The 13,431-nt window shown below is 38.8% G+C and overlaps 1 protein-coding gene across 1 annotated transcript in view; it reads right to left on the bottom strand.

Annotated features, from left to right (window-relative positions):
• The window catches only part of ME1 (malic enzyme 1), a 215,623-nt gene that overhangs the window by 189,697 nt on the left and 12,495 nt on the right, over positions 1–13,431 (bottom strand). The window contains exon 3 of the mRNA XM_021693605.2: positions 11,840–12,028. Within this exon, the coding sequence (XP_021549280.2) occupies positions 11,840–12,028 (189 nt within the window). The remainder of the gene's footprint in view (positions 1–11,839; positions 12,029–13,431) is intronic.

The following is a 13,431-nucleotide window of genomic DNA, read 5'->3' as shown; positions in this document are numbered from 1 at the left end:
GAGAGAGTGAGAGCAGGAGCAGGGGTTAGGGTCAGAGGGAGAAGGAGAAGCATACTCCCCGGTGAGCAGGGAGCCCGATGCGGGATATGATTCCAGGACCCTAGGACCATGACCTGAGCTAAAGGCAGATGTTTAACCAACTAAGCCACCAGGTGCCCTGAGAAATGGCATTTTTAAAGTGTTGAAGGTAAACAACTGTCAACCCCAAATTCTACAACTGGTGAAAATACCCTTTGGAAATCAAAGTGAAATAAAGACATTCTCAGATGAAGGAAAACTAAGACAACTGGTCTTCAGCAAACCTGCTCTAAAAGAAATGCTAAAGGCAATTTTTTTAAAAGAATTTTAAAATTTATTTATTTGAGAGAGAGAGAGACAACATATGTGTGAACAAGGGGAGAAGCAGAAGGGGAGGAAGAAGCAGACTCTGTGCTGAACAGAGTCAGGCACTCAATAGACTGAGCCACCCAGGTGTCCCGCTAAAGGCAATTCTTTAGATGGAAAGGAAATGATACCTGAGAAAAACCTGAAATGGCAAATAGCTGGGTAACTGTAACAGGTTATCCTTTCCCTCTTAAATTCTTTAAAATATCTTTGACAGTTAAAATAAAAAATAATAGGGCGCCTGGGTGGCTCAGTCGTTAAGTGTCTGCCTTCAGCTCAGGTCATGATCCCAGAGTCCTGGGATCGAGCCCCACATTGGGCTTGCTGCTCCGCGGAGAGCCTGCTTCTTCCTCTCCCACTCCCCCTGCTTGTGTGCCCTCTTTCGCTGTGTCTCTCTCTGTCAAATAAATAAAATCTTTAAAAAAATAATAATAAAATGAAATAAAATAAAAAATAATAAACATTACTTTAAATTATTACATCAAAAAATTTTTATAACAACTCAATAGCAAAACAAACAATCAAGCAGAGGATCTGAATAGACATTTTTCCAAAGAAGATAAAAGATGGACAACAGATACATGAAGAGAAGCTCAGTATCAGTAATCATCAGGAAAATGCAAATCAAAAGCACAATAAATCACTTCATACCTGTTAGAATGGCTATTATCAAAAAGACAAGAAATAGGGCGCCTGGGTGGCTCAGTTGGTTGAGCGACTGCCTTCAGCTCAGGTCATGATCCTGGAGTCCCTGGATCGAGTCCCGCATCGGGCTCCCTGCTCAGTGGGGAGCCTGCTTCTCCCTCTGACCCTCCCCCCTCTCATGAGCTCTCTCTCTCTCTCATTCTGTCTCAAATAAATAAATAAAATCTTTAAAAAAAAAAAAAAAAGACAAGAAATAATAAGTATTAGTGAGGATGTGGAAAAAAGGGAACACTTTTTTTCGCACTGTTGGTGGGAATGGAAATAGGTATATTCACTACAGAAAACAGTATGGAGTTTCCTCAAAAAATTAAAAATAAAACTACCATATGATCTAGCAATTCTACCTCTGAGTTTTTATCTAAATAAAACAAAAACACTACATGGAAAGGATATATGCACCCACACGTTCATTGAAGCATTATTTGCAACTGCCAAGATATGGAAACAACCTAAATGTCCATGAATGGATGAATAAATAAAGAAAATGTGGCACATATATATGTAATGTAATCTAATTCAGACATAATAAAAAAGAAGGAAATCTCACCATTTGCAACAACATGGATGGATCTTGAAATCATTACGCTAAGTGAAATAAAGTCAGAGAAAAACAAATACTATATATGATCTCACTTATATGTGGAATCTAAAGAGAAAATCTTGCCATTTGCAATGACATGGATGGAACTAGAGGGTATTATGCTAAGCGAAATAAGTCAATCAAAGAAAGACAATTATCATATGATCTCATTGATATGTGGAATTTGAGAAACAAGGCAGAGGATCATAGGGGAAGAGAGGGAAAAATAAAACAAGAAGAAACCAGGGAGGGAGACAAACTGTAAGAGACTCTTAATCTCGGGAAACAAACTGAGGGTTGCTGGAGTGGAGGCGGGTGGGAGGGATGGGGTGGGTGGGTGATGGACACTGGGGAGGATATGTGTTGTGGTGAGCGCTGTATATTGTGTAAGACTGACGAACCACAGACCTCTACCCTTGAAACAAATAATACATTATATGTTAATAATAATAATAATAATAATAAAAGTACTCAGGAAAAAAAAAACAAGCTCATGAATACAGAGAAAAGACTGCTGGTTGGCAGACGTGGGAAGTAGGTGGGTGGAGGAAATGGGTAAATGTATTCAAAAAGTACAAACTTCCTGTTATAAAATAAATAAGCCATGGGGATGAATGTACAGCATGGTGACTATAGTTAATAATACTGTATTGCATATTTCAAAGTTATAACAGAGTAAGTCTTAAAAGTTCTTATCACAAGAAAAACATTTTTCATAACTATATACAGTGACAGATGCTAGCTAGACTTATTGTGATCATTTGCCAATATATACAAATATCAACCCATTATGTTGTATACCTGAAGCTAATTTAATGTTATATGTCAGTTATATATCAATTTAAAAAATTCTATGTAACGTATGGAGATATAAGCGGATGTAATATACCAACTATAACATAATCAGAGGAAAGTAATAAGACATGATAATAAAGTTTCTACATTCCAACTGAACTGGTAAAATGGTCATTTTAAGTAGACCGAAAACTTATGTGTAGCATAATTCTTAGAGCAAGTCCCAAAAAAGGACCATAAAAGAGATACTGTAAAAAACTCAAAGATAAATTAAAATGGAATAAATATTCAAACAATATAAAAGAAGACAGGAAAGGAGAAATAAAGAAATGAAACACAGAGGAAACAGATACCTAATAATAAAATAGTGAACAGAAATCCAGACATACCAATAATCACATTAAGTGTAAATGGTCTAAAGACAGGAGTTAAAAGAGATATTATCAAAAATTGGCAACAGCTACAAGCCAAATTGATTAGATCATTACAATCTCTCACCTACATGTTCCTATAAAGATTAGGAAATGTCAACCTTAACCTCTGACTCTGTATGTCACTATTTTCAGCTCTTCCTTTTGACTTACATCATTGGATCTTTCAAACCAGTAATATCTCTATATTATTTATTAAGCTTTGATTCTCAAAGGTTAGTTATAATATTGTTTTCCATTTTCCCACTTGCTTAAGTGAATTTCCTTATTATTTGGTAAAACAAATTTCCTGAGAAGTTTGAGGAAGGAATTCCTATATGGAAACAGTTTTTCTCCCTTTGATATTATATGTCCTGCACTGAGAGCAATATGTTAAAGCCTGCTAGTATTAGTGTTTATTTCTCTTTGCATGTTCTGTAGCAGGGTCTTTTTTTATGAAGGTAGCTGCTGTGTTATTTGGTGCACAGATATTCGTTACTTTTTAACTTTATTCAAAATTGTACTTTTCAGCATTATAGAGAGTATTTTGTCTCACTTAATGCTTTTTGATATGGATTCTACATTGTATGATGTCAGGTGTAACCCTGTTTGCATTTCCCATGTCTTTATTTTTAGTCTTTTTACAGCATTTTGTTTTCAATATATCTCTTACCTATAGCATCCTTTGCTTATGCTTTGTGGAACGATCTGAAAATAATTTTATTTTACAGGTGAGTTATTCTCATTTATATTTACTAATATACTGATGAGGGACAGAAGCAGAAAATGTTCACTTTAAGCCCAGAAGGCTTATCTATAATATCCATAGCTCCAATAAGGATCAAATACATGCTGGTGGCTAAGTTCTTTTTTTTTTAAGATTTACTTATTTATTTGAGAGAGAGAGAGAGCACACACGCGCGCATGCATGCCCGGGGCGGGGTGGGGGAGGAGATGGAGAGGGAGAATCTCAAGCGGACTCCCTGCAGTGTGGAGCCTGATGCAGGGCTCAATCCCACAATCCCAAGATATGACCTGAGCCGAAATCAGGAGTCAGATGCTTAACTGACCGAGCCACTGATTCAATCAGGAGTCAGATGCTTAACAGACTGAGCTACCCAGGCACCCCTGGTTGCTACATTCTTAAAGAGTCTCCTGACTGCCTAGATATCTCACCAATAGTTAATATCAAACTGAATGATAAACACCAGAGAAATCTTGTGAAAGTAGTTTTATGAGCAGAAATTCAAAGAAGACATTTATGATTTAATACTTCTTGCACATCTCCTGTCCAAGTACCAAGCATATAACCACCAGCTTCATACAGCAAAAGTGCAGCTCTTTTGCTCATGGGTCCTATTGCCGTGCTACCCAAATAAATTTACCAAATAGCACCATAAAATGTCTCAAGAATTCTTTCTTGACTGTTGGGTTTGACAACCCCACAACAATATGACCAATATATTTGCTCTCAATTCTGTCACCATTATGTTATAGGTACAATATGTAAAAATTAAGTATAAGATTTTGAATAAGTAAAATTTTAAAAGCTTACAAAAATGCTAATTAACCAAGTTTTAGTTTTTCCTGGCTCTGAGCAACCAAGTAAGCACTTACTGTTTTGCTAACTAACCAAGATCTGCCACTATTAGTAACAATAATGTTCTCATCATTTCAAGATTATTGGTTTAAAAGATTACCTCAATTTGGACATGTAGATAGAAAAACAGGAGGAGGCTGGGCCAGTACTGCCAAGGCAAACTAGAGGCTCATATGTGCAACACTAAGACACAGAAAAGAAAGTTACTCTCTAATCACTTCCTAGGTATGTGAATGCTCTACTTAAAGAAGTTATAGAGCGTAATTTTTTTTAACTATGGGTTGTGATTCACATTTTTTTTAAAGATTTTATTTTATTTATTTATTTGAGAGGGAGAGTGCATAAGTGGGGAAGGGGCAGAAGGAGAGAATCTCAAGCAGACTCTCTGCTGAGCACGGAGCCAGATATGGGGCTCGATCTCACGACCCATAAGATCATCACCTGAGCGGAAACCAAGAGCTGGACGCTCAACCAACTGAGCCACCCAGGCACCCCTCACATTTTTAAAAAAATTGAAATAGAATAGGTACTACTAGGGTGCACTAAACTCAGCAAAGTATTGTTTTACGATATTTTGTTTCAACTATATGTGTATTAGTTTGCTAAGGCTGCCATAACAAAGTACCAGACTAAGTGACTAAAATAACAGAAATTTATTTTCTCATAGTTCTGGATGCTGGAACTCCAGGATCAAGATGTCGGTAGGGTTGCTTACATTCTGAGGCTTTTCTCATTGACTTTTCTCTTTGTGTTCACGCCGTCTTTCCTTTTCTTGTAAGGCCATCAGCCACACTGAATTAAGATCCACCCTAAAGACCTGGTTTTAACTTATTACCTCTTTAAAGATCTTAGCTCCAAATATGGTTACATTGTGAGATACTAGGGATAAGTACTTCAATACATGACTCTTGGGAGGGCACAATTCAGCCCATAACATTACACTTATACATGTATTATGTATGTGTGCAATCAAAAAAGTTTTAAAATACCTTTTTAGAGGACTCTGAATAGACAATTCAAATGTATTAAATATATTCTAAGCTTAAAGGGCCTAGCTGTAATTTCACAATGGAGTCTTAGAACTTCAGTCTCCAGATTTCCAAGTCTTCGTGAGGCAGTTCAGAATTTAACTACCCCAGGGACACTCATAATGCAATTATGAAAATTTGTATGAACATGTAAGTACTTTTGCTGATATTCTTACTCAACATTACCTGATTAAAAAAAATAATCCTAGTGTTTTAGGTGTAGGGTTTATTAGTATAAAGCTCTACTAGTTATATTTCCATGTTTTTAGAGACTATTATTCATTATTATATTGACTTCCCAAGCTACCAGATTAAACTATAGAAACTTAAAGCCATATTGTCTTTCCCCTCTCTTAAAACTCAAAAGCCTCAAATATCTAACAGTTTAATCAATGGCTAACCTAGATATATTTTTAAGGCCTGAGGGAAAATATTGATGTTTTAAATTCTCTAAATTCACTTAAGGCAACAATAATCCTTTGTTTAAAATGTACTACTTTAAATCTTTAAAAAAAAAAAAAAAGGGACGCCTAGGTGGCTCAGTCAGTTAAGCATCTGCCTTCAGCTCAGGTCATGATCCCAAGGTCCTGGGATCGAGTCCCTCATCGAGCTCCTTGCTCAGTGGGGAGCCTGCTTCTCCCTCTGCCTGCTGCTCCCCCTACTTGTGCTCGCTCTCTCTCTCTGACAAATAAGTAAATAAAATCTTTAAAAATAAATAAAATAAAATGTACTACTTTATATACAGTAAGCTAAAAACAGGTAAAAATTAACATATAAGCCATAAAATATTTTAAATATCATTTTAAGAATACAAACATCCACATTTTACATTTAGGCCCCACGTCCATGTCTAAGAAAATTTCCTAATCATTTAGGTTGGAAACATTTTCAAATTTGTCCTGGTTAATTGTAACATATCTTATGATTTATTCTGGATCTATATACTATCAAAGTTGGTTGAGTTGGTTCAATAACATAAAATAATGAAGTAACAAATAGGCCAAATCAGGGCAATCTTGAGCCTCTCACAATATTTGGTGATGTCAATTTTGAAAAGTATTGGAAAACAGTACAAATATTTGTTTTGTCAGAGTAACTGATTTTTTCCAAAGTCAAACAGAATCAAGTAAAGGCTGGTTTCACACCACTGGAACTTTTAAATTTCCTGTCTCTGCAATTCACTCCCTCTTTTCCCAATAATTTTAACTAGCAAAGCATACCTCTACCTTTCTCTAACAAGCCAAGTTCTTTCATACTTCCAAGCCTTTACATACTTTGACAGAGTACTGAGAAGCAAAAAGCTTTCCTTTTTCTATTTCTTCACAAATACATTCTTTATACCTGGCATTCTGTGAAAGTGTATGAAAGATTGCAAAGGTCATGTGACATCAGTCAAGCTCAATTATATGAATCTGAGGGTAAAATATAAATCTTTCTCTCCTAGAGAGAAGATATATTTTTGTTTTTTTACTATAAAATAAAGAGGGAACACAATCATGTCATCAAAAATTCAAGAGAAGGGGGTTAGTACACTAAAAAAAAAAAAAATGTACTTTATAATTGCTCCAGCTATGAGCTCAGACTTTCTATACAAAAGTACTATATTAATAATGATACTACTAAAAGACCTCCTGTTTTTAGAATATATAATTTAGCAACAATTAATATTCACTATCTCAAATAATCTTTTCAATATCTGAGTGAAGAAGCAAGGTAGAAATCATATTACAACAGAAGTGTAAGTGTACTCACAACAAGAATCTTCTTCATTGGGCACCTGGGTGGCTCAGTTGGTTAAGCGACTGCCTTCGGCTCAGGTCATGATCCTGGAGTCCCTGGATCGAGTCCCTGGATCGAGTCCCGCATCGGGCTCCCTGCTCGGCAGGGAGTCTGCTTCTCCCTCTGACCCTCCCCCCTCTCATGTGCTTGCTCTCTCTCATTCTCTCTCTCAAATAAATAAATAAATAAATAATCTTAAAAAAAAAAAATCTTCTTCATTGCTATATTCTTTGAACCAGAATATTACCTAGCATATAGTGGGTTCTGAACAAACAAATATTTTCTAAATAATAAATGAAATTATCACTTTACTTTGTAAGGACAGTAACTGAAGCTAGTTAAGAAAAGTTCACTCAAAATCTCACAACTCAAAATCTCACAACTTGGGACTTAGGCTTTCCTCTAGATAAAATGTCTTAGAATGTTCATTCCATTACATTGTATTTCTCGTACTTGCCCAAAAGTTAGAAGGAAAGTAGAACACAAAAATGAAAAATCTCAGACTTTCTTCAGGATTTCCTATACTCCCCATCACCAGTCTCAAAAGTTCTCAGATCAAACTCATCTTTCTACTCATTCGAGCACATTATTTTGATTTTGTGCTACCCTATGCTACCGCTGTTGTTTGAAGCACTGCAAGGTAACAGGTATGGAGGCGTATATGTACATCCGCATCACAATGGCATTCCTATCAGTAGGATTCCATTAAATAACACATCAGTTTCTCATATTGCTGAGGCAACTCCAGAGATTGTGGTAGGTAAAAATTCCTGGATGATTAACTCTGGTATAGTTTACACTGAAGAAAAAGAAGAGGTTTAAGGTATCTTTCCTTCATAGTCATGACTCTCCTTTCCCTACAACACCTCCAACTAGGTCTTGACATACCAAGACACAATCATCTACAAATGCACTTGACTGGAAGCTCATTTTTTTTTTTTTAAAGATTTTATTTATTTATTTGACAGAGAGAGACACAGCGAGAGAGGGAACACAAGCAGGGGGAGTGGGAGAGGGAGAAGCAGGCCTCCTGCGGAGCAGGGAGCCGGATGTGGGGCTCGATCCCAGGACCCTGAGATCATGACCTGAGCCGAAGGCAGACGCTTAACGACTGAGCCACCCAGGCGCCCCGGAAGCTAATTTTTTTTAGATTTAAAAGTTAATAATGTTAGCCAAAACGGACTTTAGTAAGTCACTAACTTAAACTGGATTAAAATGCCTAAAATATTAAAGAGTGGTATCTTTTGGAGACTTACTTGTAGGTCATGTTATTATTTAATCTTAAAGACATGGAAACAACGTAATCACAATTATGATCGAACTATCGATTAGTATTTTCTACCACTGTTAGAGAAACAAAGCAAACTAATATTTAGAAATAAAAAATAAGAGATTTTTATTGTGTGTAGAATTTTAATTCTGAAGACTGATTTACGAAACATTATTAGTCACATGAAAATTCCTGAGAAAAAAATTGAAATACAACTCATCTAAATTAGAAGGTATCCTTGAAAATCATAAACATTAAACATTAAATTAGATAAGCACATACAACACAAAGAAAAACACCTCAAAGATAGTTTGGGCTATGTACAGAAAGATACTGAATCTCAGAAGTGTAAGCTACTTTCCCAAATACTATGATGAAATCCTACCTGGAATTATGTAATTTGAGTATAAGCAAATAGCAAGAATCATATTATCAATGAAGAAAACCTTATTTCCCTTCGGTTTTTACAATTTTTTATTTTTTTAATTTGGATCACATCTACTGTTAACCTTGATTTTACCAAGACTAATCACCTCCTTAATGTTACCTAGCAAGTAATTAAAATTTCACGGATGGTCAGGTTTAAACTGAATTCCAACTATTCTCCTGTATCCATTATACATTGTATAAATGTAGAGAGAGTCAACTGAGCTTTAGATTTCAATGTGATTTACTTCCAAGAAATTACATTAAACAGGATGTCTTAAAATAATGTTCAATCTACCACTCTAAACGCTTCTTGCTTTAAAAGCTGAGTACTGTTTAAAAGACAAAAGAAATAAAAACATGGTTCATTCATTCATTAAATAAACATTTATTTAAAGCCCAATGAGCAAAATTCTGTACTAAGTATGATTCCTGACCTATAACAATCAAAATAAGAAAAAAATAAAATGCAGTAAATACAAAATGACATGATACTACTGAATACATATAAACAGAGGTGTCAAGTAATAATAATAAGACTGAAATAATTAGGAAAGTCTTCCCTAGAGAGATCATTATTAAATCAAGTAATGCCATTTTAACTATAGGAAATTACACACAGACAAAAAGGAAAGCATTAAGTAAGAGATTCTGCAAATATATTTCAAGTGGAAGACTAAATTGGGGGACTAATGAGATCAATTTGGATAAGATAGTAAACCTGACAAGACTGATTTTACATTCAGCATAATAAGAACTATTATAAATATTTAGATGACAGAAGAATAACATGAAGAAAACACTAATTGATGAAGGTAGTTTCTCCTATCTACATGTAGGACAGACTATAATACTGAAAATAAAACCAGCAAAATTGTTGCAGTTACCAAAAAGGTGAGGTGATGAAGGTCTGTGTTAATTTGGCTGAAGAAGGCTTCACGTAGCCAGATGACAGGCTGGGGTTTTAGAGGGCGTGATCTACTAGCGAAAGCTATCATAAAAATCAATAAAAATTCCTGGGTTATCAGAAAACTTTAAAGCCAAGAGATCTTCAGTGCAGGGCAGATCAAGAATGTCCCACAGCCATAGTTTCAAAGGTTCATGTAAAGTAATTCTGTGACTTCTATAAGGCACCACACAATTATCTTAGAACTGAATAAGAAAAGTAAAGCTTATTCCATTAATCACCCCGGAGCTGGTGAACTAGATTTCAAATCCAATTTGACTCTGCAGAGAATAAAGTTCAATTATAAACTCAAAAATGTGCTCTTAACATATTATGCTGCACCTTTCAACTTGGTGGAAGATCTCCGTGATATTATTGTTAAATAGGAGTTAATCCTTACTGGTGCACGGGAGCCAAAAAAGATTTTAAGAACATGTATTCTTGATACATACAGTAAAGGCATAATGACTCTTGCTCAGTGACTACCTATTCCGTCTACGCACTCGAAACACTCATACTTGCCCATGACTTTGGGAAATCCAAACAGGTTATACCACTCATGCAGTCCTTCTTAAGTGACAACCCATTATTTGGTCATAAATTACAGGAAGCAGATACACATGAATACACATGAAAGTCACAAATTGTTCTGTCACACCAGATTTTACCTTTGTTCTACTGAAAATAGCCCCCAACCTGCAGAATAATAAAAAGAAAAAATCAAACTATCAATTAAATTCATTTTGAAAAAAACTAAGTAGGAACTATTTAAAATTTCATAATGTCTTATGACCACAAATACTACATAACCATGTATTTGTAAAAGTTACCTGTCACCACGAAATCAAAAAGAACTCACACTAGCTACAATTTCTTAAAGAAATCACAAGTCTTCAAGCCATTAATAATGATCAACAAATCACCAGCAACATGACCAGAAGGTAAGAGCTGAGGTCCAGTTCCTAATGAAGAGTATCTACTAAAGAGACGACCAAAATGACTAAACAGATCTCTGTGCTTACTGATGGCATTTCCCATATCTTAAAGGATAGGTCAAAAGCACAGTTACACAAAAAGAACTACCTAGAAACAAACCTGGTTATAGAGTGTGACTGCTTAGTATCTACATAAGCAAAATTATAAATTAGGTATATTTCATTTGAGAGAAATATTAGGTGTTTACAGTGAAGAAAAATGAAACGTTACCAGGATCTGAAAAAGGCTGTCTAACTACACTGAATTCTTGTTTTAATAAGAGGTCCTAAAAAAAAAAAGTTTTAATTTCCAGAAGGCCAGATTCAAAAAATAGGAATGGCTTTACCCACAGTCCCATGTCTAGGACAAGGATTTTGTACCAGGCCATACAAAATGTCCAAGGCAGAAGTCACCCACCAGGCATTCCCAGCCTCTTAATCATGTCGCTCCAGAAACCAAGAGGCCTTGACTTCGAGCTTGTTAATGTGACCTGAGGCTTTCCTGCTCAGGATTGACCAGTAGGGCCACTTCTCTCCAGAGCAGCCTCCAATAATTGCCACACTGAGTGGAACCAGTAAAGTGGGTGGCACAGACAAAGCTGAGCTGGCATGGCAGCCTACCTGCTCTCTTCACAGAAACAGTCAACTCACGCACTTAGCCTGATGCTACTTTCTTTGGCTTGGCTCTTGAGAAGCCAAAAAGTACTGTAAACAAGTTACACCTTCTTTCCCAAAACGGGATGCCGAGGTGGACCAGCATCGAGCGCCCAACACACTGCCGGGGCACAGAGCCTACTGGGCGGCCCCTCCATTCTGCTCGCACCGAGGGCCGCGCGTCCCGGGAGAGCCGGCAGAGGGGCGAGGCCGAGTCCGGGACCCTCCCGAGGGCCTGCGTCGGACCGAAAGCGGCCGCTGGGCCGCCAGGTGGGCCGGCGGACTCACCTTGTTGAGGTGGGGGTTCCGCGTCACGGCATAGCCCCGCTGGTGGGTGTGGCGGCGGGGGGGGGGCTGCGGGCTCCATGGCCGGTGCGCGGGTGGGCTGCGGGGTCGGGCGGGAGCGTGCGCCGAGCGGGGCAGGCGGCGGATGCTGTGGCGGCGCCCGCGCTGACTGCGGCGGCGGCGGCGGCCGCGCTGGGAAAAAGCCGGCGGTCGGGGGCGGGCGTGGGTGGCGAGAGGGGGTGGACGCGGCGGGAGGAGCCCGCGAGAAGCCGGTGTCCCCAGCCGGGCAGCCTGCTAGAATCGCTGAGTCATGGCAGGAGATCAGCCGAGCCGGCGAGTGAGGAGGAGGAGGAAGAGCGAGGCTCCGGCGGCGCCGCGGGAGCCCGGGGAGGGAGGGTGGGGGAGGCGGCCGCGGGAGTCGCTCCCTTCCATGCACAGGGCTTCTGATCACAACTGTCCTCGCCCGTCCCTGCGTGGGGCGTGCCTCCGTTGTTCAGGGAATGCTCTTACCCCCGAGACCCACGCGGCCAGCAAGGCCAGGTTTCCCCGCCAGCCCCGGGGGCCTTGCGGGTACCGTCGCCCCTGGCCGAGGTGGGCCCTTAGCGGGAGCCCCTGCGAAGCTGGGAAGGTGCGAAATGGAGAGGTGCAGGCGGAAACAGCGGCTGCGGGACCGCTGATGGGAGCACTCACGAAGTGGACGCAGGGGCTGTTTGCAGGAGACCCCGACTGACTGAGGCTCAGATCTCTCTGTCCCTTCCTACTACGGGCTTCGAAGCTCTCTATCCGCCGTCCCGAGGCCGGCCACGCCCAGGGGCCAGACAGACTCAACCTTGACCCAGAAAGCAGAGGCCAGAATAGAACTGGGAGAAAGGAGAGAGTGGGGCCAGAACACTGAGGGTCTCCAGATAATCAGTGGGAATTTTATTTTAATTTAATTAAAGTAAAAGTCAGGGTGTGTTACGCTGCAGATATGTTAGGGCCCGCTGAAGTCACATTTATCTCGCGTACAATTTTGGTGAGAGTTCAGAAACCAGGATGTTGATGAACCTCTTTGAATATTAATGGGTAATTCAAACTTAAAGGGCTTCAGTTTCTTCTTTGGTCAAAGGAGAGAGTCAATAAATGATCTTCCAGCACTGGAATTCTGTTATTATTGATATTTATACTTGAAGTTTCAAGGAATGGAGGAGGAGGCAGAACAAAGCCAAAAGGAGTGTGTGACACGCAAAAACCACTAAAGCTTTCGGTGCCCCAGTTTCTTTTCCAGGTAAGTAGGATCACTAGTTTCTGCCCTGCTCATTTCTACCTCATGGTGGTACAAAAGATAGTATTAGGGATTGATTAGGGGTTCATTTTATATATCCATAAACTAGACACACATCTAATGTTTTATGAAACTTTATCAGAAAGATTGCTAAAACTGTATTTTTGGGCCACACTTATGTCCAGAAGCTTCTTGGGCCTATTGTTTGAATTCCTTAGAATCATTTGTTTCAAGGGAGAACATTTTATTGGCATCAGAGTTCTTTAAAACCATTCCTTGCATTTAAGTAACACTTTCACCATGAATGCTACAATCCATGAATAGTTAACCC

Source organism: Neomonachus schauinslandi, chromosome 8 (assembly GCF_002201575.2).
Source record: "Neomonachus schauinslandi chromosome 8, ASM220157v2, whole genome shotgun sequence".
Taxonomy (NCBI): Eukaryota; Metazoa; Chordata; class Mammalia; order Carnivora; family Phocidae; genus Neomonachus; species Neomonachus schauinslandi.
The sequence above is the reverse complement of the archived record's forward strand: the minus strand, read 5'-3'. Positions and strand labels throughout refer to the sequence as shown.